Here is a 26366-nt window from a genome sequence, read left to right as displayed (position 1 = left end):
AAAAATTTTTTTTTTTTTGATTTACATATTCATGATTGTTCTTTAATTTTGTGCTTACCCACTTCTGTCAAAAGCCATATTCAATCACAGAATTAGTATATTATGTTGTTGTGTGGCTGCTTTTTTACATTCACATAATAAGAAATATTTTCAGATTTACTGGAATTTAATGCTGTAAACCTATCACCATCCTCTCTCACCTTGCTCTTGATAGAGTTTTTGGACCGCATGTCTAGAATGCACACTATTTTCTGGTGTTCAGATTTGACTTATCAGTTTCATGAGACATATTAGAGGATTATTCTGTTATTACTATTCTTTAAAGTACTTAAGAAATTTAAGTCAAGAGTAATTGTATTTATGTTGTAGGCATTAGCTTCTGTAACCTTATGTATTTGGGTATGGACGTACCATATAAAATTATGCATTTGATATTTACATACTTGTAGCAAAATCTTACAGAGAAATGTAAAACACTGAACAGAAGAGATAAAATATTTGAGAATGTATATCCTGTCTATCTGTTGGTGCCTGCAGGTGGTTGGAGAGGATAGCCAGACATTTACTCCTCCCTCGATTTTTGGAAAAATCAAAATTAGAGAAAATAATAAATTATTCCAGATATTTAAATGCCCCCTCATTGGTGTCTCCACCTTAATGTGGTGAGGGGGTTTGAGTATGCCAAGGACCCTGAGAGCTATACCAGCGGTAGTGTAGCTACTGGCAGGGCCTCCCTTGCTGGACAGGTCAAAGGGTAGGCATCAGACGAAGAGAGACACCAAAAACTAAAAACTGATGACAAAAGCAGCGTCATCAGCAGCGACTTGAAGCACAGAGCAAATGATGCTCGAGATGGTTCAAGTTCATATAGCAACAGGCGTGACCAGAGTGGTTTGAACAGCCGTTGTGCTGCAGTATGGAAAGCAAATGGAAAAACTATCACATTATCACTTTTCCTGGATAGTCTCTTTCCAAAAACAGAGATACCATGTATGCGAGATGGGTGGATAGAAGTGACCAGAAGACATAAGAAGATGCTGGATGACCTTGGGGACAGAAGAGGATATTTTTATTTGAAGGAGAAAGCTTGAGATCGCATTAAGTGGAGGAATTCTTTTGGAAGAGACTGTGGACCTGCTGTCTGACAGATTACTGATGAATGAATTTAAATGACAATTGAAATTAATTTTGAAAATTTACATTCCCGTCCTAAATCTCTGGGACCGCCTCTGTGGTCTAGTGGTCAGAGTTCCTGATTACAGATCCAGAGGTCAGGGTTCGATTCCCAGCGCTACCATATTTTCTGAGAAGTAGTGGGACTGGAACGGGGTCCACTCAGCCTCATGAGGATAACTGAGGAGCTATTTGAAGAAAATAGCGGCTATGGTCTAGAAAACCGAAATTATCGGCCGTGGGGATCCGTTGCAATTACCACGCTACACCCTGTATCCGCAAAAGTTGGCACTAACTTCGCCGACAAGCGGTGGTCGCTCGGTCTTTATATTTCGTTTGCAGACTACAGCCACAGAGGTTTTTTTTTTCTGAATCTCTGGGAGAGGATTCACAAAAATATTCTAAAATGCTTAAATATAAGTTTGTAGGCAGATTTTCTCATTTCCCCCCCCCAAAAAAAATCATGTCAATACCCCTGTTTTTTTTTATTGCTAGTGGGGTGGGACTAAGTCCCTTGTGCTGCAGCCACTTCTGGCCTATTGTACCAGCCTCAAATGATAGGTAAGGGTGATTGTGGAGCAATTGGTGGAATTAAGATTGGCAGGGGAAACCGAAGTACTCGGAGAAAACCTGCCCCAGCGTCACTTTGTCCACCACAAATACCACTTGACCAAACCCGGGATTGAACCCGTGCTGCCAGAGTGGGAAGCCAGCGACTAGCCGCTTGACCTATGGCACGGCCCTAACACCCCTGTTTCTGTGTGGCATTGTTTCAACTGATATTGTATAAATGGTCCTGACAGGAGATGGCACTTCATCCAGCAGTCTCAGGTGGTGTGCAATGAAAGAACATTATCCATCAGTCACTGATAGCAATTTCAGTGCTGTGGTATCTTGTACTTACAGTATGGTAACCACACTATTCATTGATGATGATGATGACTATTTGCTGCTTAGTGTGAAAGAGGAAGTCTCCTAGGAACCACATTGAGAATATTATTTTCTTAAACCTACAAAGATTTCTCAAACAAGAAACTGGAGAGGTAGCAAAGGGACCTGGACATTGACTATTGAATTAATTTAGGATTGCAGGGAATTTTCTGTATGAAAGAAGAGAAGGGGGGGTCATTCAGTGAATTTTCTTGGACAATTAAACAACAAATCCATACCTGTTCATTTAAAACATGTTATTTTTATAAATTTTAAATTGGTGAGTGATATTTTGTTTCTGTGCTGTCAAACATCACCTTCATCTAGAAGGGCCTATATGTAAATTATGCATCTAATTGTTTGCGCTCATCAACTTGTGATATGCATAGGATAACCTCTACATCCCCACCATATTTGTGAAGTCTAACATAGCTCCCTACCCTGGGATGCCCTCATACTACAGTAAAACCTGTCTTAAACAGAATCTCAAGGGACCAGAATAAATTTCCGCTGAAGCCAGGTTTCCATTTAATCAAGGTATACTATAATAACTAAACCAGGACATAAACGTATTTGAGACAAAACAAAACAATATGCTCATTAATTTATTCACACTATAATCATTGAACACATGCAAACTGGAAAAAATTGCAGTACTCACTTTTTATAATTTTACCAGAACTCCAGTAGAGTTTTTTGCACACAGTTTACTCTCTTGGCTGCCTGACTTTCCACAAACACTTTAGCTTGAGAAATTAGAGTAAGCATGTCTGAATCATTCCATTGCACGGCAAACTCCTGCAGTACCTTTAAACTGTTGGCAGCATCCTGATAATTCTTCACTCTACACTTTTCTTCTTCTATCACAATGTCATTTTCTTCTTCTTCCTCTTCCTACTCCTCCTTTCTTCCTTTTCGATTTTCTCTAAAATACTCAACCAATACATTGATATCCATTGTGTCTGGTTCTGTTTGCACATCTTTGTCTATGTTGATGTAGTCCTCAGCATTGCAGTTACTGAAAGCAGCTTCATTCATGCAATGTTGTTAAGTCCTTCTGGTCATTCTCATTTTCTACACTAGGAGTAACTTCTACCATAGAAAATCGTGCTTTTTCGAAACACTTTGTCACAGTTTCTGGTAACAACTTCTTTACTGCTTGACTTATCCAAATAACCGCATCTAGAACCGACACAGTCCAGAGGCGGATGATGTAGAATCTATATTGATGAGCAAAGATTGCATTAATAATTTATGATAGTGGACCTTAACATTTCGAATGATGCCCTGATCCATTGGTTGAGAAACACTAGTGGTGTTTGGAAGGAACCAAGCAAGTCGCACGTTGGAAAGTTCAATATGGGGGTGGCATGTTGCGTTATCCAAGAACAACAAAAAATGCCGGTTTTGCATTTTCATTCTACCATTGAAGACCGTTAACCATTCCTCCATGATCTGTGATGTCATCCATGCCTTTCTGTTGGATCTCCACTCAACGGGAAGTTTCTGTATGTCCATGTTTTGGAAGCATCGTGGCTTCGCTGCNTTTAGCTTCCCATTCCTCAATGGTCTCACTATTTACATCACTTGATTCACCACAAAGTTCATTAAAAACTATCCGATGTCTTTTGCGAAAACTCTCCAACCATCCATTAGATGCTTTGAATTCAGTCTTCCCCAGTTTTTCAGCGAATTTTTTAGCATATTCCTGTACCATAGGACCCAATAACCAGTGCTTTTCGCCCTCACACTGACAAACGACTCCCACACTATTTCATTAACGTCTTCATTTGCAGTTTTCTTAAGTTCTCTTTTTATTTTTCCATTAGCACAAGTTTCCCACCGCTTCAAAATTTCCGTTTTCTTCTTTAGAATCTCATACACTTGAGTTTTACCACCGTTAAACGTCTTCATGATCTGCTTAACAGACAATTTATCTCACTCACTCGCATGAATCACTTTTAATCTTGTGTTAAGATCAAGCACAACTCTTGTCTTTGTAGCCATGATGACAACTGCTAGACTAAAGTAAAACTGTAGGCCTAGAGCCCTTACTGAATACAGTTTCCAGAAGGGGAAAACAATTCTGCTGAATCTCAGTGCAGGTAGTGCAGTGCCATTAGAAGCTTATTTTAAAGAGTTAGGGAAAACAAAATTCTGTAGAATGTATAGGATGTCTAAAATTATTCTAAACGATACATTCCGGAAGACTGGAAATTTTCCGTATAAAGGCTTATTTTGATTTCTGTTGTCCACATTAGACAGTTTCCATTTAATCCAGGTTATTTAACATCTTTTTCAGTCCCAAGGTCAAGGAACCTGAAAATATTTCCGTTTAATAAAGGGTCCATTTAAGGCAGGTTTTACTGTAGTATTATAACTAGAAGAAGTTTGTGATTGAATCTACCACCATCTTGTTCTCTTCCATTAGCATCTTAGGTGTACCATGTTTTTTGGTGTACCTTAGTGAACCATTGATCAGTCATGTGGTTGTGTCAAAATGACTCCATTTAAATCTGATCTGCTAAGACACACCACAAATGCACCTGGAAAAGAAGCCTCACATGTTCCACTATCATATTTTTGCATACAAATTCATTTGGCATAAAATTTTATAATCTCCATATATCTGTTGTAACTGGCTTCATCAAGTTTTGAAATGAGAATAAAATATTTACAGATGTTTTGATACAAAATACCAGAATTCTTGCAAGGAGGTGCTAGTGCTAAGTTACCGTGTCTTCACTGGAGCCTCTCATTTAATAGCAAGTGAGGTGCAGAAAACTCCTGCATCTAGTGTTACAGGAATGCCACTTCCTAATCTCAAGAAACAAATTCAAGTGGGAACAACTGTGACATCTAGTATGGAGGAAATCTCACTACCTAATCATACATTAAAAACTGGAAATAGTATAACTTCTAAGTGTGGTGTAAATATGTTTCATGGATCATGTTCTATAATACCATTAAAAAAATTTAGATTAATTATTTTTAATTATGATTTATGTGTTCTTTGCACAAGGTACATGAAACAAGTGCATAATGTGGAAGCAGTATCTGCTTATCCATCACTTCTCAAGTTTCATCTCCAGAGATTCTCAGCTGGTTTTGTTTAACTTTTGCCACAGATATCTCTGTTAAAAGCTTCAGACCAATTTGATTTCATTCCATAACAATCCAGTATAAAGTATGTTTTAAATGGCATTCAGATCATTTATTATTCTCTGTAAAGCAGATTATTGTTGACACGACATACATACATGGGTACCAGCAGGATGGCTCACTAGGCATCTGCTCCCCCCCCCCAAATATTTAAAATATTAACATTGAAGAAAATAAGGAAATATGCTAGATGTTAATAATAAAATATAAAGTGAAGAGTGCTATCTTCTTGGATATAGTGGACCACATGGTGTTATATCCCGCCATTGTTAGGATCTCAAATCCTACAGCATTTAAAGTATTTAAAGAGATTCTTCTATCCTGAATAATGGCTGTGCCATAGCTCAAGTGGTTAGTCGCTGGCTTCCCACCGCGATGGCCCAGGTTCGATTCCGGGTCTGGTCAAGTGGGATTTGTGGTGGACAATATGGTGCTGGGGCAGGTTTTCTCTGAGTACTTTGGTTTCCCCTGCCAATCTTCATTCCACCAATTGCTCCACAATCACCCTCACTTATCATCTGGGGCGGGTACAATAGGCCAGAAGTGGCCAAAGTACAAGGGACTTAGTCCCACCCCACTAGCTAAAAAAAAAATCCAGAATATTCAGCATCCATGCATATATTTATGACAGGAGGCCCATAGGGTTGTGAGAATTTGAGGTTTTCACATTTTCTGGACAGTTGAATCATAGATGGTGGTAAGGTTGTCAGCCCTACACACCAGTCACCCTTTACCCCCAAGAATATCCCCAATACTCATTTCTGTTACAGGCTGAGTTGACCCCAGGGCCATAGTGCGACTGGAAGGATTAGGTGAATTGAAGAAATCCAATGATTCGATCCCATGACCTTCCGGCTCGTAGCATAGTGCCTCAACCAACTACACTACCGAATGCTCCCAAGATTTACATTCTTTCAAACATTATTTAGTATCAAAATCTTATGTATTTTAAGCTGATACTTACATTTGTAATTTTTATTACAAATATCACATGAATGGAAAATCTTCAGCATTGGTCTTTGTGTGAGTTCACAGTACTGAAAATTGTCTTATCCAGATTTCAGTGTATTCTTATTGGAAAGTTATTTGTGTGTATGTGCATTATGAGATTTAGTCAGTAGATCTGTATCTGCAATAAACAAACATCAGAATATACCCACTCAAAAGGAACACATTAATCTATTTTAAAGTTGGAATGACCTGTTGTTATATATTGAAGTACATAGATCCATTTCTAGGCAACTGTTTGGTAAGCACATTTCTGCAGAAACTGATATGCATGCAATAATAGAATTACTGTTGAAACGGTGTTCTCTACTCAGTCCGTGCAAAGGGGTTATAAGGAGGACAACTGAAGCATAATAGTTCAGTTGGAAGGGAGCCATGATTCAGAGAGGACTTGAGCCTGAAGGCAGAGAAATAGTCCACGTTAGAAGCTGTTACCAGGAAACTTCTAGCGAAGACACTAGGCTCAAAAGGCTTAGTGTGTGCTGTGGTGATTTGTTAAGTGCAGAAATCAGCGATATTGTTACAGTTATTTGTAGTTGTGACCTGTGAGTAGTCAATAAATCCAGTTATCGAAAACCCTATCTGTATTCACTTCATATTATGTAACATTATATTTGGCAGTCCTGAAAAAACAGTGAAATTGAGCTGACTCTAGATCTAATGTTCAATCAATAACTCATCACATACATATTTGAATGTCACAGTTTTTAAAAATATGCAGATAATTTATTCATCAGTGTACAAAGAATCAAAGTCAAGTTTAGGAGTCTTCTGTGTGGGGTTATCAAACCTGATGCTGCCCTAATTGACAGCAGATTATATTAGTTTAGAGGGTTTGTCTGTGAATGACCATCTTCCATATTTTGTGCATCCTCTTTCTTCATTGTATCCCTCCAGCAGTTCTCTTTGATTGAAGCACAGTAAATTGCTTCATGGGACCTTATGAGAGTCACTTTGCTTCATGAAGTAGGTTCCCAGGTGACAAAATCTGAATTTAGATAGAACCCCACAAAAACACATGATGTCTGGGGGCTGCTTTTCCTTCACAGATGGGACTGCTTACTAGCTCCAGTTTGAATAGTTCACCCTGCAAGTGACAGTGTCCTACTTACAGTCCTATTACTTGTCTCAGCTGGTTCCTTTTCAGCTAATAGTCCCCTAATTCTTTCAGTAGAAGCATCCTGAAGGAAGTCATTTGCATACTTCTCTCTAGATGTGGACTGCCACTGCTCCTGTTGTATTCAGTTTATCCAGTCTCTGATGGCCTCCATGGTAGCTCTGTCTGAGATTCCATAGGCCTACAGCTGAGTGTTTGCAGATTTCTTTGCCAGTTCACTGACAGATTCACTCCCTTCAGTGCTCCATTTTCATGGCACCGAAACCAGTTGTACTCTATTATATTCAACCAGTTTCATTAGGGACTGATGGCACTGCCAGATAAATATATGGTTGATCTTGTAATTGTAAAATGCTTTGATTGCAGCTTGACTGTCTGGTAAAGTACAGATATTTCTATTTTCACAGCCCCTGTCCATATTCTCTACCCCACATGCCTTGATGGCACATATTTCTCCCCAGAGTACTGCAATGTATTTTACAATCTGAAGTAGGCCCCAGTGCCTTCACTTCTTTTGGAAGCATCTAAGTACTAGACTAGCTATCCAGTTCTGCCAGAATGGAATCCAGTCTGACAATGAATTGTTTCTCTAGCAAGATGAGTTCCTTCTTCATATTCCAAGCCATATTAGTATGCCAGTACCATGTGGGTCTTAGCAGCCACTGCAGCAACATCTGTGAATTACTGCCTGGGCCTCAGCCTGTGACTTTAGATGTAGAGGTCAGAGTCACAGAAGGACCTCAACTGCAGCAGTATGGGTTATCCTTATAGCTCGTTATACCCAAGTAGGCAAACATCAGCAATAGGCCAACCCTACTTGATTTGTAGGCTACCACACCATGGTAGCCTAGGTAACTACAGGACACACCATCATGGCATATATCCAGTACAACTGTCTCGGGTTAAGTCCCCATTTCTTTCTCAAGATGCCTCTATAGGTACACAATTTCCTATAGGCTCTAATTGTGACTTTGTCCAACTCTGTCTTCCATGTAAGATTTGAGGTGCTCACAGTGGTAGTTATGAAGAGCTCTGTCTTCTGGGATATAATACTGTGCAGTTCATTGAACATCAAACAACATGGCATGTCCATCTTCAGGATTGAGGAATAGCTCTACTTGATGCCTGCTTGAAGCTCGTTTCTTGCTTGGCTTACTCTACTGCCCTGAAGATGGAGACAACATTTTTCTCAAACATTGGTTCACTTTCAGTAGACTACACAGCATTATATCCCAGAAGATAGCATGCTTTATATCTTCTGTGTTTCTTAACCCACTGCCCACTAATGTCATCTCCAAGACTTGGTTTGCTGGAATCTCCCCTTCCCCTGTTATGGTATGCGATAGCCACCAGCTCCATATTGACAAGCATCTTACGTTCTTGCCTGCTGAAGGTGTCATCTTATTAGAGACTCTTACTGTTGGCTACTAGTAAATCTATATGTTTTTGGTTCATAAATAATAGGATTCTAGAAGTGTACTACCTGCTGAGTGAGACCCATGCAAGTAGATGGCATAAATATAGTGGTGTGCTGTGTGGATCCCAAAGGGGATCAGTCATAGCAGTCGATGATGTCAGTAGGTCAGATCATACGACAGTAAGTGATAGGATGATTAATGAATAATAGATTACAAGGAATGTGAAAGGAAGTTTTCATGGCCTAATGTGACATACTACTTGCCTCAGAATTTTCTGGAAGGGACAGAAGAAAACTGTGAGAAACTTCACTCAGGATATCCAGTCTCTGGGCTGAGATTTGAACTTGGCACCTCTGTAATATGAACCAGGAATGCTGTCCTCTGGATCACCAACATTCACTTATATGCTGACGAATTCTGTCTTGTGGGGTATAATGCCATGTAATCCAAGGGAAGTCAATTGAAATTTCAGAGGAACATGTTGGCCCAATTTTCAGGGTTAAGAAATGACTCTGCTTCCTGTCTGCTTGATGCTGGTTACTTGCTTGACTTACTCTTCAGCCCTGTAAGTTGAGGTGACCTGTAACTCAGAGAACTCTTCACAGCCACTTACTGTGAGAACCTCATACACTGCACCATTTTATGTTCATTTGTACTTTATGAGAAAGTTCCCTCCTTGTCCACAATAGATATTTGATTTGTCTTGGTCATTTGTTACATTTTTCAAGTTGATACCTCATTTCATTACTTCCATGTGGGGTGGGTGAATTATGCTTATATTTTAATATATCGCTTTTTCTCATGTTGGCAGATTACAGCAGTGTTGTTTGAGTCATATTGCTGAAGAGTATACCATTAATAAGCATAGTAACTTCTGTGTGATGTGACCATCATGCTGTTCCATTCCATTTATACAAACTACTTGTGCATGATGGCATGTACCCATTTAAATTTCATACAGAGAGGTGCACAGTATTCACAGTTTCTACAATGAACTGTAGACTTAGTACATGACATGTTGTATTATTAATGTCTAACCTCAGTATCTTATAGGATATTGGTGGGGAAGCCAGAAGGAAAGAGAGCACTCGAAAGACCAAGGTGTAAGTGTGGGAACAATATTAAAATGGATCTTAGAGAGATAGGATGGGATAGTATAGATTGGATTGTTATGGCTGAGGATAGGGACCAGTGGAAGGCTCTTGTGAACATGATAATGAACCTTTGGGTTCCATAAAATGCTGGGAAATTCTTGAGTAGCTACACGATTGGCGGCTTCTCAAGAAGGGCTCAGCTCCGTGAGTGAGTGAGTGAGTGAGTGAGTGAGTGAGTGAACCTCAGTATCTACAGTGAAAACACCTCTGAAGAGAAAAGTGCTTCCTGAACATTGCACTCGTAGTTGCTCAGTTGTGTGACTGAATACATAGACAAAATGAAACTCCTATGCTGTGTTAACTAGGTTATTTTATTGTAGCAGGGGAGGTGGCTTGCTTGTTGAATGTGTTCAGTTTCTCATATGAAGCATTGCATTTGAGTAACACTCTGTATTATTTTTATAAGCTGGATCACTTTTATTTATCTTGTTTCTAGGTCTGCAAGTTTTGGAAAATCTGGAGGCAAGGAACTCAGAACCAAGGACAAAATCACCCCCAGAGTTAAGAGTCAGACAATGTCTGTGAAGAATCTCAGAAGCAAGGAGAAGATGATGAAATGTGATGAATGTGGAGAGAATTTCTACAAGTGGGATCTCATCTACCACAGGCAGACTCACAGTTTACTGTCCTGTGCAATATGCAGCAAGACTTTTTCCCTGAAAAGTAAACTTGTATCACACATTAAAATTCACAGACCTCTGAAGGAATTTAGATGTACATCCTGCAATATGGTTTTCTATGCAAGCTCAGAATTAAAGCGACATATGAAGAGCCATGTTGTTCTGAAAGAACACAAGTGTGAGGCCTGTGATAAAATGTTCTTCTCAAATCATCACTTGAGAAATCATGTAAAGACTCATGCAAAAGAGCGTCCTTACACATGTGATGTTTGTCATAAAACTTACAAACGTAAATATGAGCTCACAGGACATAAGAAGATAGTTCACACTGCAGATAACAAGTATGAATGTGACATATGTGGGTTTTCAACTCTGTACAAAGCTAACTTAGATGTACATCACAAGAGACACCTTAATGAGTTCAGGTTTAATTGTGAGATCTGTAAGAAGGGGTTCTACACAAATTCAGAGTTACAAGGACACAAGAATTTCCACACAAACGAGAAGCCTCATCAATGTGATATATGTGGTAAGGCCTTCCTGTACAAGTCAAATTTGTGGAAACACCAGAAAAGCAACCATCCAGGAAAGGACTCAAAGCATTACCAGTGTAGTGTGTGTGGTAAGAATTTTCCATTTAACAGCTCATTGACATCACACATGAATACTCATACGAGGGAGCTGAAGTTCATTTGTGATGTGTGTGGAAAAGCCCTCTCCAGTAGCATGTCACTTAAGGCTCACAAGCGGTTACACACGGGGGAGAAACCCTGCATCTGCACTGTGTGTGGGAAGGCATTCACCAAGAGCTTCACTCTAAAAGTGCATCAGCTCACCCATACAGGACAGAAACCCCACTCGTGTGATATCTGTGGCAAGTCATTCACACAGCGCTCCACTTTGGTTGTGCACAAACGGTACCACACAGGGCAGAGACCTTATCAGTGTCAGATATGCAACAAGGGCTTTGTGTCCAAGACATTGCTCAACACCCACCAGAGGATTCATGACCAGGCATGCTTCTTCCACCTGTAACAATGAAATTCTTCACTGAAATATATTGTGCTGAATTGAATATTTCTATATAAGAGCACAGCATGACTAATGGGAATCAGCCAGTTCATGAGAGTTCTTTGGCAAAGTACACAGTGATCAAATATTTGCACAGTGCATTAGTGGGGCAACATTTTTTACTTCTTTTTAATTGTCTTGGTTTAAAGATATTATCCATAATATTGCAACATTTGTATTACTGAATACGAGTATGTTGAATCTGACTTAGTGCCTCAAAATGATGCCAGGTACACTCATCATTCATCCTACACATTTAATTAAACTAATCAATAGTATGACATATAATTGATTTATTTCAGAGTCATACAAATGTGGAGATACCTGTATATATACATTCTGGCAGTTTGTTTAGGGTTGATAATTGAAATAATGTTGAACAGTGAATATCCATTGCACTCATAAATTATTCTTCTTTTTCTGTTAAAGGCTTTACATGTTACTGGCATATATGGACAGTTTAAAGCCTTATTTTGAACGTTTTCTGCGTTGTGTTGCAGAAAAGTAGGTTGTGTGAGATTTTGAATGACACTGTACTTCTATTTTCAATAACTTTTTTGGAGGGAATGTAAGTTATAAAGCATACTGAAGAAGTTAAATCATAAATCATGTTTCATCTGCTACAAGATGACCAAATTAACAGAAACATTATGCTCTCCCAGCCAAAATGTTCAAAAGAACTGGTCTAAAAATTATCATTCTTAATGTGGTTTCTAAAATATATTTGAGTTCTTTAGATATTCCTATTGTCATATATTCAAGAACATTGTACTTGTCTTGCTTTCTGTGATTAAGACTTCCTCTCTGCCTTTCTCTCGTTGGACCAAAAATTTCTGGAAGTCAGTAGCATTTGAATGTCACCATTAAACTGATGAAATTGAAGAGGCCAATGGTGGGTATATATAGTTATGGAGGAAGGCTGAGAAAGGATTCAGAATTGACACATTGTGTCAATGAGGTTTAAATGGCATAACATTAGAAAAATAAAAATGTATTAAATTCCTGTAACAACATATGTGTAGACTAATGTGCCTTTAATATTACCATAAAAATCTCACACCTAAAGAAGTCCAACATACCTATTATCTTTTCACACATGCTTGTTTTATTTATATGGTTCCTGAGTACAGAAATTTCTCTGAACTCTCAGAATTTTGAAGGGTTCTATCTCTTGGGATGACCGCGCCATAGCTCAAGCAGTTAGTCGCTGGCTTCCCACCGCAACGGCCTGGGTTCGATCCCAGGTCTGGTCAAGTGGGATTTGTTGTGGACAAAGTAGTGCTGGGGCGGGTTTTCTCTGAGTACTTCAGTTTACCCAGCCACTCTTCATTCCACCAAATGCTCCATCATCATAATCACCAGGGGCAGGCTACAATAGGCCAATCAGTGGCCGCCATGCCAAGTGGACCCAGTTGGACTCCCCCCCCCCTCACTAAGCGAATCTCTTAGGATATAACACTGTGTTGTGCATTGAAAGTCAACCGACTTGTTCCTCAGAAATGGGCAGTACAGAGTTCTGTCCTAGAAGGTAGAACTCATCATAACCACTGCTGTGAGAACCTCAAATCCATCTCAGAATTTTGTTACTGATGATGGCAATTGCATTCATTCACATGTTAGCACCAAATAGAAGGCTACCACCTCAAATATCAATTTTGAAACTTACTTCTGCATGCTTGATCCTCACTACATATCACAGCCTTCACATAACTATGACTATCTCTCATCTTTTACTATTATGCTTCTTATAAGGTTGACACTGAATATAATACAGCCATACACAATATTAAACAAAGAAAACCTGTAAGTACTAATTGCTCCAGTGTTATGAGATCACCTTACAGTCTTTGAAATCAACCATGCAGTTTTAGTCTCACAAATAAATTTTAACTGAGATTATGCTGGTTGTTGGTAGAAGTTTTGGAAAACTTGACACTACATTAAATTTTATAACATCAAATAGAGAAATGAACAGGATACCTCAGCATCGCCATGATTATTTTGTTTTTTGGATATATATGGATGAAATACTGATCAAGGAATTTTGTGTAATGAGCTATAATGAGTTCATGATTTTTCTCATGCTTTTCAGATCTGAAGGTGGCTGATATCACTCCTCCTCACATAATTTCCAAATCCCATTTTATCATCATACAAAATGGATTTGGCTAGAAAACCCGTATTTCAAATGTGCTTGATTCAAATCTTATCTGAGTCACTGGCTGTCATGATTGAAGTGCTTCATGGCATTTCTTAGTCCCCCTAGAAAAATGCCAGGATACTGTCTTGATTCAATCACAGCCGCCTCATTCCAAATCATTTCCAGTTCGTCCTGCTTTATGACTGTTATATTTTAGCGTCCTGTTGCACTGATTTAAGTCCATGATTTATTTAAACCGTCTTGCAGTGCATANAGAATGGGCGTGACTGGCGTAGTGAGGTGCGACGTAGCGATGTGGTATCCTGAACAATTTTAATATTTTTAACGTTTGACAATGTATATGATAGATACATATTTTAGTTATTTTAATATGAGAACAAGGCATGCAATGAACTAGTTTGGCGTGGATAAGTAAGCACCTGAAGATGGCATTATTATGCCGAAACATGTAGTGCGAGGGAGAGAAGGAGATAAATGAGTGTATGCACTGCAAGACGGTTTAAATAAATCATGGACTGCTTTATGACATTATACAGCACTGATGCTAAAGGCTTCATTACATATATTAACCATTAAAAAAGAAAGTATCATCCTGCTATCTCATTTTATATAGTATGATAAATTAAATATAACATTGAAGAACATCATGAACCAGTCACATGTTTATTCCAATTTGATATTATGCATTCACTAAAATTTAGACATCTTCATCCCACCACTCAGGTAGAGGACTTCAAAGACTGCAATCAGAACAGCTGAAGCATTAGCTGCCTTATGCCACTTGCAGTAATCAACCTGTCCAGTCTGTTTGATCATCATGTAAATGACTCTACAAGGATCTTAGAATAGTGAGCACATGACAGACGATAATTTTTATATGTAATGATGCTGCTTTAACTGTGCAGTGAATAATATGGAAAGTTGATCATGAATGGTAAGTAAGTAAGGATTTGAAAAGGGGCATTCATGCTTATTTAGCAAATTCAAAAAGTGGTTGTAAGCCTTTTCTGTACAATGCTAATCTTTTCAAATTTAGATGCACTTTGAACTAAGGGCATTTTAGAAAAATTATTAACAATATGTTTATTAGTGAATCATTTTGAAACTGAATTCAATAGAACTCAACATGTGCAGATCAGCCTCTCATTAATGCAAGTGTATGGGATTACTTCTAACTTCTTCAGATATGATTTACCCTCTAATTGCAGGTACTGTGATCCAACAGTATTTGTTGGGGGGGGGGGGGTTGTAGCAGTCTCACAANTGTTGTCACAACACAGGCTCTGCTGCATCTTAGTACACTGTCTGTGTTTCCTGTTGTGTCATTTCCCAATTAACATTATTGTAAAGTGCTCTTCACATTTATGAAATATCTTCCTCAGACTTCCAGAGTACCAAGTCATCACATATAACTTACACAGCATTAATAAAGCAATGCCTTGTATCTGACTGGGTACCCTCTTCTTTCTCCCCTTTCTGTGGTGTGAAATTTAGGGTAGTATGTTAGTCATCTTGACTCTCAGCCATTCTGGTTTTTCTCAGTCTGTCCTGAAATTTACAACACTAAAATATCATAACCATTTATTTTACAAGTTTCATCAACAGGTTTCCACCAGCTGCTGCCCAATCCATGAAAGGAGAATGACCAAGAAAATTTAATCTCAGTTTTTAAAAGTTTTTGGTTCTCAGTTACTGATATTTCACATTGAGTTTCATAATGCATAACATCACAAGCTCAATGATGGGTACTATCAACTTCATGATTGTCTTGTCATTAATCATGGTATTCATTGTGTCATACAAAGTACTGTCACAATTTATGGGTAACTATAGATGGGGTTTGTGTTAGTGATTTGATTTATTGACCACTTATCCACATGACCCAGAACTACAAGCAGTTACAGTGCTACTGAAAATCTCCCCACAATTCACAAACAATCACAGCCTTTTTCCAGCCTGCTGTGTCTTCACCTGCCATTCCTTGGCAATGGTTTCTAACAGTGGAAATTCTTCAGCCACAGCCTCCCGTGCATAACTCAACTCACAACTAACAACTCTCAACTCCCAGGATGGAGGCCTTTTCACACCAACCTCCTAGTCTTCTCTTTACATGCTGACTTTCAACTCACTTTTGCAAGTGACAACTAACTGGGTCACCCGAAAACACCACTTCCAACAGTAATTATTGTGTGTGTATTTGTTGACATGGGAACATCTTTATCAATCCTTTGCCTAGAAATGGGTTGGGTAACATCGTTGTTTATTCACCAGTGGCATAGCATTGGATGTACACACTGCATTTCCCCTTCCTTAAGGCTGTTTGTTCCGAATGGCCTACATGCGTGTCACCATTTATTTTCTGAGGGCTGTGCTTACAACATCTGTGATTGGTGTCATCTTCCTCCCAATGGCTCAGTTTTCACCATGTTTACTCTCCAACCACCCTCACTGCTCCCTCTTTAAGGCCACTCATCTCAAGCGGTTCCCTCATAGGCACTACACACAAGTCCTCTGTCAGTACAGGTTTTACAGAGCAGATCATGCCTAACTTACATATCTTATGCTACAACGGCAGCTTAGTTGTTTGAACGGTTGTAAGCTTTACCACTGCCAGGATTAAGCTTCTTATACTAGCTGGGTTGCCCCAATTGTCTTCCATGTAACCACTTTGCACAGACCGAGTAGAAAACACCATTTCCAAAAGTATGAGTAACTCTATTGTTGTGTGCTTATTTGTTGCCATGGGAACATGTTTACCAATCCTTTGCCTAGAAAGGAGTTGCATAACACTGTTGTTCATTCACCTATTGATAGCAATGGCTGCACATGATTCATTGCTCCCTCCTTAAGGCTACAGGTTCAGGTGTTACCAACGTTATGATCATAGATTATCACAAAATGTATCTTATTAAGGTTTTTTCAATGAATAAATTAAATTTGAACAGTTAAGAGAGCACAAAAATCTAATTATTGTCAGTAATTTCAAATTTCTTATCTATGTTATGTGGAATGTGAATGCCCATCTAACACAGTATAGCACAGCAACATTAGAAGTGCTATGTTCCTTCAGATGTACTAAAAGTTCATTTATAACTTAAATTCCTGGAATAGAACTGGGTTCATAGCACAGTAAACCAGTGTTTTATATAGAACAGGCAGACAGTTAATTAGGCTGATGTNAGTCTGTTTAGGTGGAAATAATTTTTCTTGTACATGATTTATTCATCATTTATGTAACAAGACATGCTCGTACCATTCATCAGATATATCAGAAGACATGTTTTAAAATTTCGTCCCTTACTCACTTAATTCTTCAGTCACATTCTTTTTTTTTTGCTCACCCATTTTGCAGAGAAACTAAATAATTTTATATGACCGTAGTTTCACTCCCATTGCTGTAATATATAACTGACTTAGATGTTCAAGTTTGCCCATAATAAAGATTTAAATGCTACTGGAAAAAGACACTTAAAAGAGAACATATTATTGAATCAGTTTTCTTCATATGACTTATTACTTGTGCCTTTACCATCAGCACCAGCTTTCCAAGTTGCTAGTAGAGTGCTGTCCTTTGGAGAAGAGGGTCTTATTGAATCTGGTATAACTGTTTTGCTGTGGCAGTTTTACATTATGCAAACAACTGCTGTCTTTGTTTTCAAACAAAGAAGAGAACATTTATTTTAAAGGTTATCCTAAAACCACAGAGAACATTTTTTAAAATTGTAACAGTAACTACATGAATAATGTAAATCAGCTTAAATCTTTGAGTGATCACAAATTTAAACAACTTTAAGCCTTGATGAAAGCAGTCTTCTGGGATTTGACACCATGTATATGTGGTGTTAACCGACGTTTCGGAGGAACGTATCGCCTCCATCTTCAGGGTAGAGGAAAAAATATAAGAAATCTGCAAGCGAAGAGACCATGAGAACCAGTAAAACAGACTGCTTTTACCGGTTCTCATGGCCTCTTCGCTTGCAGATTTCTTATATTTTTTCTTCTACCCTGAAGATGGAGGCGATACGTTCCTCCGAGACGTCGGTTAACACCACATATACACGGTGCCAAATCCCAGAAGACTGCTTTCATCATAGTCACCGCCGTGAAAGCCTCAAATCTTACAACTTTAAGCCTTTATAGTACACTCTTTTATGCCACTGTTTTAACATATAAAATTTCACATTTTGTCCAAGGAATATTCTTGTAGCTTTCTTTGGTTCTCAGAATAAACATTGATTATTTTTCTATACTACAATATTGAGCTGAACTTCATGAGGGGATGCTGAATGTTTTCTTTCAGGTAAGTATTGAGATCAGCTACAACCTCTGCTTTGTTAACAGTGAGGCTTATGATAGTTTGCTCTGTATGAATGATAATATATAAAAGTTAAAATAGGGAATGACTTTGTCTGGGCAGAAAGGAGCCTATTCAGTAACTCTAGGGGTTACAGAATCTGATTTAAGTAGATTCCCTTTTAACTACAATGACAAAACTTTTTGTTTTCATGCAGTCATCTCATTCTTGTACAAGGACCCACTGCATAAATTGTTAACAGGGCATTTGTTAAATTTCACTTGGTTCATCATAATCCATCACACTGGCATTAGTGTAAAAGATTATTAATGCCATCCAGTGTGACTGATAAATGTTGTGTTTTCTTTTTAACTTCCATCCTTTACATGTTTTGGTCGTAGCAACCATCTTCAGAAGGACATTATTAGTACATATGGAAACTACTACAATGTTATTGGTCATTATCAGTACTTACAGAAATTTATATTACAATGTCATAGATGTAAACTATTATTCTGTAACAATTACTGTGATGTACGTGACTTTGTTAAAACATATATAAATTATTATAATTAGTCTGTAAGATTTGAGGCTTTCACGGCGGTGACTATGAAGAAAGCAGTCTTCTGGGATTTGGCACCGTGTATATGTGGTGTTAACCGACGTTTCGGAGGAACGTATCGCCCCCATCTTCAGGGTAGAAGAAAAAGTATAAGAAATCTGCAAGCGACAACACCGTGAGAGTCGGTAAAGCAGACAATAAATTCTACGAATGTGTCGTTGAGTAGCCTCCCCATAGAGGAACACTATGTAAGATTTGAGGCTTTCACGGCGGTGACTATGAAGAAAGCAGTCTTCTGGGATTTGGCACCATGTATATGTGGTGTTAACCGACGTTTCGGAGGAACGTATCGCCCCCATCTTCAGGGTAGAAGAAAAAGTATAAGAAATCTGCAAGCGACAACACCGTGAGAAACGGTAAAGCAGACTGTTGTCGCTTGCAGATTTCTTATACTTTTTCTTCTACCCTGAAGATGGGGGCGATACGTTCCTCCGAAACGTCGGTTAACACCACATATACACGGTGCCAAATCCCAGAAGACTGCTTTCTTTATAATTAGTCTGTTTACAAAGCACTGTTTAAAAAACTTTTTGGTAAAATCTAGAACCAATTTGGTTCGTGTCCTTTTCACTTCTCTTTAAAGGAAGATGAATGTATGCCATGTCATGGTTCCATTGTTTGAAGAATAGGATTCTTTAGTGTCATCCAATTTTTCAGGTCATGCTGTGTTGTGTATACCATAATTTGGTGCAAAAAATTAGAATAAAGAAGTATGTGTATTGGATTTGAGCTTATCACAACAGTGACTGTGGCATTTACTGTCTCCTGGGCTGCAATATCATGCAGCTTAGCGACAGCCTGACATTTTGGAGAAACATATCACCCCCCTTCTTCAAGGTTTAAATGCAGGTCAAGCAAGAAACTCACAAGTCTTTCTTGCTGCCTATTTTTGTTAATTTCCTGTTTTGCTTATTCCTCCATCATGAAGGTGGAGGCAGCATGTTCCTCCAAAACGTTGACTTTCTCCTGACTGTATTACAACCTGGAAGACAGTACCCATCGTTTTGTGTATTGTTTTAATTACAGTAAAAATTATATTAAACACAATATGAACTTGCTTATCTTAAACCATACAAATATATGCCGTTAAAGTAATAGTGGTTATATTTTAATAAAAGTTTGTTGCGGAGAAGTGCTTTCAGATGTGAAACAAAGAAAGAGTCATCATTTTCATCTCGTTATTATAGTAAAATCTTTATCCCCAAAAATAAATATGTGGAACTTCAAAAGTATTACTCCTAAAGGAACTCATATTTAGATATGTACTGAGCCTCATAACTGCAGGAGGCTATGGTGCAATGCAATTTAAATTTCAAAATGCAAGCAACAATAAAATGAGGTCAACAGCATCAAAAGATCTACAAGTCACTTTTGCATATATAACATTAATATACTAACACTATGCCAACATCTGTATGAACTGCATAAATAACACAAAATATCCATGCTGCAACAAAAGAATGCAGCACAGCAAGATCTAACATCAACAAATATATCTCAGATAAATATATTTCAGTGAATAGCTGGTTACTGCAACGAAGAATAACGTTTAATAATTCTTAATTCTAAATATATATTACTTAATAATCAACATCATATATGTGATGAACATCCGCATCTTTATACTTTTGCCGATAGGTGGCGTGCTAACCTATCGCCGTTGGAGCTGCCGTGGTATGAGCACTGATTGGGTAGCGCTTCCTTCACTGTGGGAGGTTCCCACATCACCTCCCACCCCCTGTAGATGTTTGCTCAGATGTTGAAGCGAGCAAGGAAATGAATGGGGCAGCTGGAGTGCGTAGTTCTTGCGGTAGGCTGTGGCAGCGTGGCAGACAATACTATGACAGGGATTGCGTCAACTGGAGGGTTGAAGATTTTGTTCCAGCCATCAATCCTATTGAGGCTGGAGGCCAGCTTGACCCTATCAGTTGATACTGTGATGGACCTCCAGCACATGAGGAGTTGCAATGTCTTCTCTCTCTGTGAGAGTACTTGGTAAAGACCACTGTAGGGAGCTCTAAAGCCCGGTGTGTTGTTGTCCTGATAGAGGTAGATGTGCGTGAAATTGTCGAGGTTGCCATGCATGAATGTAGCAGGGCAGCCACGGCATGCTTCCGGACCTTGTCTGAGGCGGGCTATGTGGTGGCTTTGTTAGTGACTCGCAGTACGCTAGCTTATTTACTGATCCCTACAGGTCCACTTTGAATGCCAAGCGGACTTCGCGGAGAACCAGGGGAAGTGCCTCTGTCCACTGTTGGTCCGCATGCCACATGATGGCTGCCTTCAGCATCCGGTGGGAGCGTTCCATGAGTCTATTAGCCACCAGGTGGTGGGCGATCGTCCGCAAGGGCTGAATGCCACACAGCTTGGCCTGGGATTCTAACTATTGAGATTCAAACTGACGTCCCGGGTCGGTGGTAATGGTTGCAGGCAACCGAAGCGGTATATCCAGCCGATCAGTACGGTGCGTGCCACGGTATCGGTTGTGATGTCCAGGATGGGGACGACTTCCAGCCAGTGGGTGAAACAGTCATCTGCATTGAGGCAGTATGTGTAGCCATCTGATGCCGGAAGAGGCCCCACGAGGTCTATGAGGACTTGAAGAAAACGGGCTGCCGGCAGTGTATACCTGCCCAATGGAGTGACTTCGGCAGGAGATTTTGAAGAGCTGCCAGCACTGGCAAGCTTTTATCCATGTCCCGCAATCCCTCTGCACGCTTGACCACAAAAAGTGCTGTATGTTTTGGTGCGTGGCTGCGACAAATCATGGACGGGCTGAACACTTGGGGCCATAGGAGAGGTGGCACGTACATTCGAGATCTCCCGGCAGATATGTCACCGTAGATGGAGACCGTAGTACCGGGGATTGGTAGCTTCTCGATCTGCATGGCGGTGGTTGGCCCCAGGAGTGTTCGAAGCTCGTCATCACAGTCCTGCGATGCGGCGAGTGCGTCATAGGATGATGGCACAGTGACGGACTCAACGCAAGAGAGGGCGTTCTACTGCCCAGAAATGTGGCGTATGTCTATCGTGAACTGGGAGACAAAGTTTAGATTATTGAACTGCCGCGGTGAACATTTGTTCCTCTTCTCCACGAAGGGTATGCGATCGACTTGTGGTCGGTGAAGATGATGAAATGGCGTGCCTCCACTATATGGAGGAAATTCTTTGCGGCCTCATAGATGGCTCGTAGCTTGCTGTCATAGGCCCTCTACTTCTGCCTGGCTGGGTTGAGCTTCTTGGAGGAAAAGACGAAGGCCTGCCAAGCTATCTCGACGCGTTGCTGCAGCACGGCACCCATGGCGGATGTGGAGGCATCTGTTACAAGTACAAGTGACAGGGATAAATCGGATTGTGCCAGTAAAGTGGCGCGCTGCAAACTCTCCTTGCACTTTCCGAAGGCCTTGAGGAGTTCCGGCATCCAGGTGATGGGGTCAGAGCTCTTGACTCCGGGGCTGGCGTGAAGGTCGTGCAGTGGTTCCTGGGCTGCCGCGTGGGGCAAAAATTGCCTATAGAATTTCAGCATGCCGAGAAATTGACGGAGTTAACTGACAGTCTTAGGAGGGTAGCAGTGCTGGAGATGGGTCACTCATTCTTCCAGAGGTTGGGAACTCTTGGCGGACACTTTATAACCGAGGAAGGTGACCTCGGGTGCTCGAAAGACGAACTTGACCGGGTTGATTATAATTCCATACCTCTGAAGTTGGTTGAGGAGAGCCCGCATATGTTGTTCATGCTCCTCGAGTGTCTGGGAGAAGACAAGGATATCATTCAAGTAGGTGAAACAGAGGTTGTGGCCCCGCAGAAAGTTGTCCATGAAGTGTTGAAAGTCTGGGCGGCGTTGCGCGGGCCGTAAGACATGAAGGTGAACTCGAATCAGTTGAATGCTCTGGTAATGGTGGTGTTCTATATATCGTGGAGTTGGAAGTGGATTTTGTTGTATGCTGTCACCAGATCGATCTTGGAATAGATGGAACAATTGAAAAGATGGTGGGAATAGTCATAAATATGGCGGACAAGGTAGCTGTCGCGGATGATCCGGATGTTTAGTGCTCTGTAGTCACCGCATGGACTCCAACCGGTTTCCTTCTTGGGCATAGTGTGTAGGGCAGAAAACCAGGGACTCTCTGAGCGGCGAGCTGTGCTTTTCTGGAACATGGCATAGCACTCAGCTTTGGCAATAGCGAGCTGGTCCGGTGTCAGTTGCCGTGTCCAGCAAATAACTGGTGGGCCTGGTATAGTCCAGATGTGTTGGAGAGTGTAGTGGTGCACTTTGCGCTGGACTTCGGCTGTCGAGTGAGAACCGAGAATTCGGCTAGGAGGCTGTCTACCGATGTGCCCCCAGTGATGGTGTTGAGGCTGGGGATCATCGAGCTAGCGTCCAGTAGACTTCTGTTTCGGCAGTCCGCCAGAAGGCCGAAATCAGAGAAAATCCACACCAATGAGATATATGATGTCGGCCACCAGGAACTGCCCCATAAAATCTCAACGAAGTTCCAGGTTGAGGTTGATGGGTACCCATCCATGGATGTGGATTGTAGTGCCATTAGCCACACAGAGGTCGTAGTTGACCTGTTCCTTGCGTCGCGGAATGAGCCCATGGGGGTACACGCAGAGGTCGCGGAACCCGTGTCGACCAGCAACTGCCATTTACTAATCTTGTCGGTGACAAAAAGGAAGCCTGTGGTTGCGCACACAAGTGTCGCTGTTGATGTCCACTTGGTTAGTTTCCCTACTGGGGGCAGGCGCAGGCTGGAGTACACTTCTACGCTCGGCCTCCGAAGCGGTGATGATACCAGCAGAGGGTGTATGCAGCGTCATCTCGGGAAGAGGATGTGCTACCCGAGCGATGGTTCCTGGGGGACATCCCTGAAGCTGAACTGAGGGTCCTTGAAGCTGTTGCAAAAGCAGTCTTGCTCGGCGCCGAGTGCTGTCACCTGACGTGAGAGGTCCTCGATCACCTGCAGAAGTGTGGTGTTGTCAGTAGTTGGACCAACACTAGCGAGGGCCGGCTGGGATGCAACCTTGGAGATGCAGTCTGCACAGCGGGCTGCGGCCTTCAAGCTACCCTCTTGCTGGCCAGTGAGAATGGGCCTACGTTTAGTGGGGGGGTAGCCGGCTGGATCAGATATCTCAGAGGAAGTCATCCGGCACTTCTGGGGCAAAGTCCCTGAGGTGCTTCAGAAACTGGGATGGCTTACGGTCTCCCACCTCGAGCCTAAGGAGCTGGTGAATGTGTTGCTCTCTCAAGGACAGCCACCTAGTGAGCTCAGTCCTCAGTGTGGTGTAGGGGTATTGATCCAGCAGAAAGGTGATAATGTTCTCTACCTTTGTGACATACCAGTGGTCAAGCTGCGAGATCACTTGGCAGAACTTGATCTTCTCGCTGCTGATGCCAGCCTAGATAAATTGCACCTCGGACTGGATGAACCACACAGCTGGCCGCTCATCCCAGAACAGTGGAAGCCGCACGGCCACTCTGGATGCCTGTGATGGCAGTGACCTCTCTGCAGCCTCCATTTTTCATGGGGTCATCAATGTGGGATGTTGAATCCGGTGGCGCAGAGAGACAAGCACATAAAACTACAACAAATGTTTATTTCTGTTAGAATGAATGTTACAGATGAGCAAGGAAGCATGCCATGCCTGATGAATAACGGCGGAAACTCCTTTTGTAGTGGGCTAGCCTGAGCTAGTGATGGCGTTGATGTTGTTGTCCCTGAAAATGACCATTTGTCGGAAGTCGGCCATGCTTGCTGGTTGCTGAGCGAAGCTCTCATATTTGCCGATAGGCAGCTCGCTACACAAGGGGTGTCAGAACTGCCATGGCAAGCGCAGATTTGGTAGAGCTTGCCTCATGCTGGGAGGCTCCCACAATGGTATTGTAAAACTGAGTATTCGGTGCCTGCCAAAAAGACCAGGAGGTCATCTGTCAGCATGCATTGATGTATATAGCAGGCAGTAAATAAGTTCATTCATTCATTCATTCAGCCATTCATATTTCAGAGATCTACTCATAGATGGGAAAATAACTTCAAGGGAATATATTACAGGGATGTTAACTTACTGAGGGTATGGTATAATGCCAGGCTCGTGTGATGATGGTCATGTCTCATAATAGTAGGGAATTACTGTTCAGCTGAGTATTATATGTTTAAGCCAGATCTTCCTATTGAGTTGAATTTGAAATTTACACTGTTTACAAGTAATTAATGGAAGCAGAGGGATCAATATATATATATCTCTATTTCTAGGTCCGGCAATCAGTGTGTTGGTGAAAGACCAAGGGGTTCCAAGGAAAAACGTGTCCTCAAAACAAAATCCAACAGTGAACCTGTCAATAGAAGCAAGAACAGGCATCATGTTCTCCACAAGAACTGCTGTGAGTCATCAGATCATACCACATGTTCTACATGTGGCAAGATATACAAGAACACAGCAAAGCTAGATTTCCATATAAAGACACACGTATCTCCAAAAGTATTCAACTGTGCCACTTGTGAAAAAGTATTTCTATCAAACAAACAGCTCACAAGCCACATGAAAACACACACTAAAGAACGTCCATATATGTGTGAGATTTGTAATAAATCATATAAACGGAAGTATGAACTAACAGGTCACAAGAAAGTTCACACTGGTACAAAGAGTCATGTTTGTGATATCTGTGGCTATGCTACCATGTACAAAGCTTACTTAGAGATTCACCACAAGAGACATTTCAGTGAATTCCGTTTCAAGTGTCACTTATGTAGTAAGGGTTTCTATACAAATTTTGAACTGCAGGCACATAGCAATGTCCATACAGGTGAAAAACCCCATCAGTGTGACATATGTGGCAAGGCATTCTTATACAAGGCCAACCTGCTCACTCATCAACGGACAAACCACCCAGATATGCAGAAGGATGCAAAGCGCTTCCAGTGTGAGACATGTGGAAAGAGCTTCCCTTATAAGAAGAACTTAATGTCACACCTCAGTTCCCACACAGGTGAAACTCAGTTCTTGTGCGATGTATGTGGAAAATCACTGACCAACAACCGTTCCCTGAAACTGCATAGACGCTTACACACCGGTGAGAAACCCTGCATCTGCACTGTATGTGGGAAGGCATTCACTAAGAGCTTCACTCTGAAAGTGCATCAGCTCACCCATACAGGACAGAAACCCCACTCGTGTGATATCTGTGGCAAGTCATTCACACAGCGCTCCACTTTGGTTGTGCACAAACGGTACCACACAGGGCAGAGACCTTATCAGTGTCAGATATGCAACAAGGGCTTTGTGTCCAAGACATTGCTCAGCACCCACCAGAGGAGTCATGACAAAAGCTGCTGCTTCTCTCAATGAAATATTTTTATTTTCCAAACATNCAGATTTCTTATACTTTTTCTTCTACCCTGAAGATGGGGGCGATACGTTCCTCCGAAACGTCGGTTAACACCACATATACACGGTGCCAAATCCCAGAAGACTGCTTTCTTCATAGTTTTAACATATTCACCGCTAAGTGTGAAACTGACTTTCTGACCTCTTGGTCAGGCATTCTTTGTTATATTCTCGTACTCATTTATGTGTCCATATGCCATGTAACAAAATAATTTGCTTGCTGATATTGTACAGCCTGAAAGTTAAT

The 26366-nt window shown here is 40.9% G+C and overlaps 2 protein-coding genes across 4 annotated transcripts in view; both read left to right on the top strand.

The window, feature by feature from the left end:
* LOC111872246 (zinc finger protein 239) overlaps positions 1-12766 on the top strand; it is a 32625-nt gene extending 19859 nt beyond the window's left edge. The window contains exon 2 of the mRNA XM_023865948.2: positions 10399-12766. Within this exon, the coding sequence (XP_023721716.1) occupies positions 10478-11617 (1140 nt within the window). The 5' untranslated portion in view covers positions 10399-10477 and the 3' untranslated portion in view covers positions 11618-12766. The remainder of the gene's footprint in view (positions 1-10398) is intronic.
* A 1316-nt stretch (positions 12767-14082) lies between these two features.
* Positions 14083-26096, top strand: LOC111872237 (zinc finger protein 239). Of its 3 annotated transcripts, XR_004513888.1 has the most exons (3): positions 14083-14111; positions 14538-14748; positions 24985-25065. XR_004513888.1 is itself a non-coding variant. In XM_033754626.1 (2 exons), the coding sequence occupies exons 1-2, from the start codon at positions 18101-18103 to the stop codon at positions 26078-26080; spliced, it is 1110 nt and encodes a 369-aa protein (XP_033610517.1). In that variant the 5' UTR covers positions 17903-18100; the 3' UTR covers positions 26081-26096. The 3 variants fall into 3 exon arrangements, 2 of the variants coding, with proteins under 2 accessions (XP_033610517.1, XP_033610516.1); XM_033754626.1 differs by lacking the exons at positions 14083-14111; positions 14538-14748 and adding an exon at positions 17903-18114 and having other exon boundaries at positions 24985-26096; XM_033754625.1 differs by lacking the exons at positions 14083-14111; positions 14538-14748 and adding an exon at positions 20350-20725 and having other exon boundaries at positions 24985-26096.
* The last annotated feature ends 270 nt before the right edge of the window (positions 26097-26366 follow it).

Source organism: Cryptotermes secundus, unplaced genomic scaffold (assembly GCF_002891405.2).
Source record: "Cryptotermes secundus unplaced genomic scaffold, Csec_1.0 scaffold860, whole genome shotgun sequence".
Classification (NCBI taxonomy): Eukaryota; Metazoa; Arthropoda; class Insecta; order Blattodea; family Kalotermitidae; genus Cryptotermes; species Cryptotermes secundus.
Note: the sequence above shows the minus strand (reverse complement) of the source record. Positions and strands in the feature narration are given on the sequence as shown.

Coding starts and splice junctions, on each gene's coding strand:
- LOC111872237 (XM_033754625.1), top strand. CDS start 20,511: ATGGGGCAGCTGGAGTGCGTAGTTCTTGCGGTAGGCTGTGGCAGCGTG. Junction 20,726..24,984: donor TCTCTCTGTGAGAGTACTTG/GTAAAGACCACT, acceptor CTCTATTTCTAG/GTCCGGCAATCAGTGTGTTG.